The 4,708-nt window shown below is 45.3% G+C and overlaps 1 protein-coding gene across 3 annotated transcripts in view; it reads right to left on the reverse strand.

Moving 5' to 3' along the window:
- LOC119268102 (lysophospholipid acyltransferase LPEAT1-like) overlaps positions 1–2,622 on the reverse strand; it is a 9,788-nt gene extending 7,166 nt beyond the window's left edge. Inside the window, exons 1-4 of one of the 3 annotated variants that reach the window (XM_037549610.1) lie at positions 2,077–2,621; positions 628–747; positions 455–492; positions 214–278 (exon numbers count right to left, since the gene is read on the reverse strand). In XM_037549610.1, coding sequence (XP_037405507.1) covers positions 214–278; positions 455–492; positions 628–747; positions 2,077–2,526 — 673 coding nt within the window. In that variant the 5' untranslated portion in view covers positions 2,527–2,621. Of the gene's footprint in view, positions 1–213; positions 279–454; positions 493–627; positions 748–2,076 lie in introns of all 3 variants that reach the window. The other 2 variants (XM_037549609.1, XM_037549611.1) reach the window with 2 other exon arrangements.
- Positions 2,623–4,708: the final 2,086 nt, after the last annotated feature.

Below are 4,708 nucleotides of genomic sequence, written 5' to 3' on the forward strand. Positions count from 1 at the left end.
TGAGTTGGTTTCGAGATCTTATGGGTTTCAGCTCTAGCCTACCTCAACTTGTTTGGGACTAAAGGCTTAGTCGTTGCTGTTGTTGTAATAAAAATCAATGGCATATTTGAATCAGTGCCAAAAATAAGCATTTTGGTAATGGACATTTTTTGAACACTGAGAATAACAAGTAAGATTGCAAAATGACATCAATGAATGCATGTCAATACATACCTGAGACACCTTTAGAATCTGAACATTTGGATTCTCGTTGAACAAAAATGCACCCAAGACATTTGCTGCAATCGAGAGAGAAATACCCTCAATATATTATATGCAAGATTGACATAAATAGAAAATGTTAAGCTCACAAAAACTTTTAAAGTGAAATGAATATAACAATTAAGGCTATCTTTTCACATATTGTCTTAATAAGGCACTTCCTACAAACACTAATAAGAAAAAATTAAGTTACCTTATGAGACCAATCAACGGCAACTTGGACACTGAGTTCTACAAAGAATAATTAAGCACGAACAAGGCATTTAGATTGAAGAAGATGTAGGTTCATACAATTATAAGTAATTGTGCAAAAATAATTTTGCAGGGAAGTCACTGTATCAACATGAATAACATTGTCTATGGTACCTTAGCAACAAAACTCGGAGAAGAAGTTGACATATGATAAAGAATGTCCACATATGACACATGATTAGATACAATCGCCCCTGGTCTTTCCAGTTCTTCATAGTGATCTTTAGGTACATCCTGAACAAAATATTATACTAACATGACACGGGAACCAGGAAGCAAAATTATAGTTCGGTCGCATGGACACATGTCATGTGGGGGCAGCAGTATAAGCTGTGGGACCACCGCTATGTAGCGCCAGGCCAGTCGGCAGCACAGCTAGGGTCGCACTGCCTCCCTGCCTTTCTATTAAAATTTCCAAAGATAGAGTTTCTATCCCGTATGGATTAGATTAGTTCAGGGGTCTCTCAATCTATGTAAGGAGACCCCGGCTACTCCCCGAGTTAAAAACCAAACCAATTTTAGTAGAGGGAGGGGGGTGGTACCCTTATTAGCATCAGGGGACCCAGGGCGGCTTGCCCCTGCTCACCCCTGCCCCTAATCATGGGTCACAATAACACAAGAGAGGTGATATACAATGCTTGTACAAGACAGTACATGAAGAAGATCGCAGGAAACAATTGGCATTTTTTTATGTACAATTTTTTCCAACAAAACTAACATACCACCCAAGAGGTTCTAAAGAAAAGAGACACTTATGACCAATTTAAGCTTCCGCATTCTGCATACATGAAGAATCCAAGACATGTTGCAACCATTTAGTTTAGCTTTCACACTGAGACATGTTTGCTAATTTCAAGTTACGATAAAGCTTAATTAGAATACATAAATAGATCTTAACATGTAGGGAATATGACACCAATTCAACTTCCAATTTGATGAAGTGTTGATCCAATGGATCTACACAGGAACAAACTGCAGGGACATTCTTTTCCTTAGCAACACAATAAAACTGTAATTTGCATATGAGGTTATAACAAGCATCTTTAAGCCATATGGAGGAGTTTAACCACAATTGTCCAAGCACTATCTTTTACCGGAGGAACATTCATTCGTCCATTTGCAGCATATTCTAATGCTTATCACCGCATACTGCATGTTCCAAATTTTGCATGTACTTACACACAAAGAGACCAAAACCGGCAACCAATTGATATGGGCCCGTGACTGCAGGTATAAAACAGTTCTCATGCCAACATGAGAGATGCTGCAGTGCAAACATTACCAGATTAGTAGCGAGTACTCACCTAGCAAATAGCCACACACATTATGCGATTCACCATAGTTACCACAACTTACAGCACCACAGAACATCTGTAGTCCTACGCTGTCACGCACACCCCGGTATCACAACATTCTCTCTCTTTCAAACCAGTGCCATGTTCGCCAACCACGACATAGTCATGTAATGTGGGACCCACTAGCAAGTACTGTACGTAGGGAAACAGCCAGGACACATCGGCTAAATATAAATTACAATGTGACAGAGGAAGGTCGCGTACTGACCTCGGCATTGGGGAAGCTTCGATCGGACACGGGGATCCAGTAGAACCCGAACACGAACAGCATTGCCCGCGACAACACGCGGCCAGCACGCAGCACGGCCTCCCTCCTCAACCCCTGTAGGCGGGGACGGCCCTCTCCCACTCCGCCCACAAACAGCGTACACACACGGCACACGAGGTAGTAGGCGACGACCAGGAGCACCCCTGCAACGAGACGGAGCGGGAGGAGAACGACGCCCGCCAGCACTAACCGTGCCACCTGCGCCGCAGAGAGCGGCCCGCGGCCCATCGGCCCGTACGCATCACGGCGCGCATAGGGCGCGTACCTGATGTCCAGTTCCTCATCCTCCACCTCAGCGGGCGCGCCGGAGAGGAGCGGCCGCACTGCCTCTTCACCGCCTTCGTCGCCTTCAGGGTGGGAAGGCGCGGCGGTGGTGGTGTCGACGGCCATTGGGGATTGAGGCGAGTGGAGAGAGCCGGGAGGCCGAGATCGGCACGATGGGCGAGCCGAGATCGGCCTGTGTTTTTACGGGTTTGTGTCGAGTAGTTTGGTCGGCGCGTTGCCGCAGGAAAGGGTGGACGGTGACGTGGGAGAGGTGGGGCGTCAGATCTACATCTGACGGTTTTGCAGAACTTTGGGTCTCTTTTTTCTTTGGAAAAACGCTTCCTATCATATATCTGACTAGCGCAAATGTCCGTGCTTTGCAACAGGAAAGAATATTAATATATACCTAAGTCTTTTGAAAATGAATGGCACAGTTATACTTCGGTATGAAAAAAAGTTTTTTCTGTCCACCAAATTTGATCAATGCCCGTGAGTTTGCAATGGGTGAGAACATTAACGTGCACTCCCATTGAATGAATATGTAATTTATACTGTTTTTTCGTCCATCAAAATTATTCTATGCATGTGCATTACAGTGGAAGAGAAAATTAATGTACTCTCACATTGAATGAAAATCTAATTTATGTTTATAAAAATTAATCAAGAACCGTGCCTCACCTCAGTGTTGGAGTTGGTTATCGCCTATTATGTTATAGTACCTCCATTTGTTATTATTAGGTTGTGGTGTACATCATGACAAGCCGTATTCGACTATGCGCTAGCTAGACTGAATTCAAGTTAAGTTCATTTCTCCTCTTATCTCCTCCACGGATTCTTCTCTTAACCCTCTTCTTACCCTATTATTATTATTATTATTATTTCCTTAGCCGCTTACCGCTTGTTTTAGCGGTGCCAAACTAAGAATACATATTCCCTTATTTAGCCCACAATTCGTATCATGCAGCGTGCAATGTCCAACCCACCTGCATGTGACGGTTTCTCTTTAATTATCTCACACGAGGCAACGATGATGAATCTATATGAATTGGTGAGAATCGATTTAAGGTAGCGAGGTGGGACTATTCAACACGAAATGTTCACGGGCATTAACACCAAAAGTAACACCGTAAGATCACAATTCAATTTTTTGTTCGCTAGTGTGTGGGCGCACTTCTAGAGTGCAGGCCTAGGCCGTGTGGCCCAGGTAGCAGGTCCAGCTGGTGTGACGAGGGTTGATCCTCATATATTTCAAATAAAGTGAGGAGGCACTGTTGGTTACTGCTAAGGCGTTTGTTTCACGAGATCTGCAGTTCGATACTCACGCCCAACACCATTTTTTGTGCTGCTCGGTTGACCGGAAAAAAAAAAATGTCCGTCCGTGGTCCAGCTCGGTAACGCAATGGTCATGCAAAAAAAATATCGTCCATGCCCAGGGGTAGGAATACGATGGGCCGGCCCGCTTGGTTTAGTTTTTTGCGTTTCGTTTGCACGTATGTCCCAGTTTTCTTTCCGTTCGTAGTGTGCGTAAACGGAGTAAACAAAAAATAGCATACATAAATAAATCATCAAAACAAGACGAAACAAAGCGGTGCCAGACCAAGAATACCTATTCCCTTTAATAGTAGGTATAGATAGATATAGATATAGACATAGATATAGATAGGAAGCATTCGTCACACTGGTCGAGGGACGTCGATACGTTGCAAATCTCACGGCTGGATTGCTTCCAAATCCATCTCCTGTTTTCAAAGAGGACCGCTTATCTCGCCATGCCCCCCATAACCTCTCCTCAGCTTTTAAATCCCGATTAATCTCACCTGCCGACCTGCGTCGACCACCCAACCATCGTCCTCATCTCGCGTGACCCAGACATCTCCGAGCTCGCCATGCCCCTCGTCGCATCTTCTCTTTCCGCTAGCGATTGACCCATCCAGGCTCTCTCCACCGGTGGCCAGACGTCATCCCGAAGCTACATGTCCGTCATCGCTCTTGCCGACGACGGTGTTGAGGTTGTTGATTGGGAGCGGGGACGAGGAGAATCTCGTTAGCGAGTATATCTGCAAGCAGCGGCTGCCCGTTCACGAGGAGCGACGGTTAATTCTCCATGATGCGCGCGGCCGTGATCTGATGAGATACTAATTGTCCACGATGTTGCGCCCACAAGAAGAAAAGAGCGGACGAGCACCGACGACCGTCCAGCATGATCCATCACTGCTTGCTCTGGCCATGACGCGATCGATACCTTGGCAACATGGAGACGTCCTCTACATGGAGCCCTTCTACTAAGTCGCCACCGTCTCGAATGCTT

The sequence above is a fragment of the Triticum dicoccoides genome, chromosome 3A (genome assembly GCF_002162155.2).
Source record: "Triticum dicoccoides isolate Atlit2015 ecotype Zavitan chromosome 3A, WEW_v2.0, whole genome shotgun sequence".
Taxonomy (NCBI): domain Eukaryota; kingdom Viridiplantae; phylum Streptophyta; class Magnoliopsida; order Poales; family Poaceae; genus Triticum; species Triticum dicoccoides.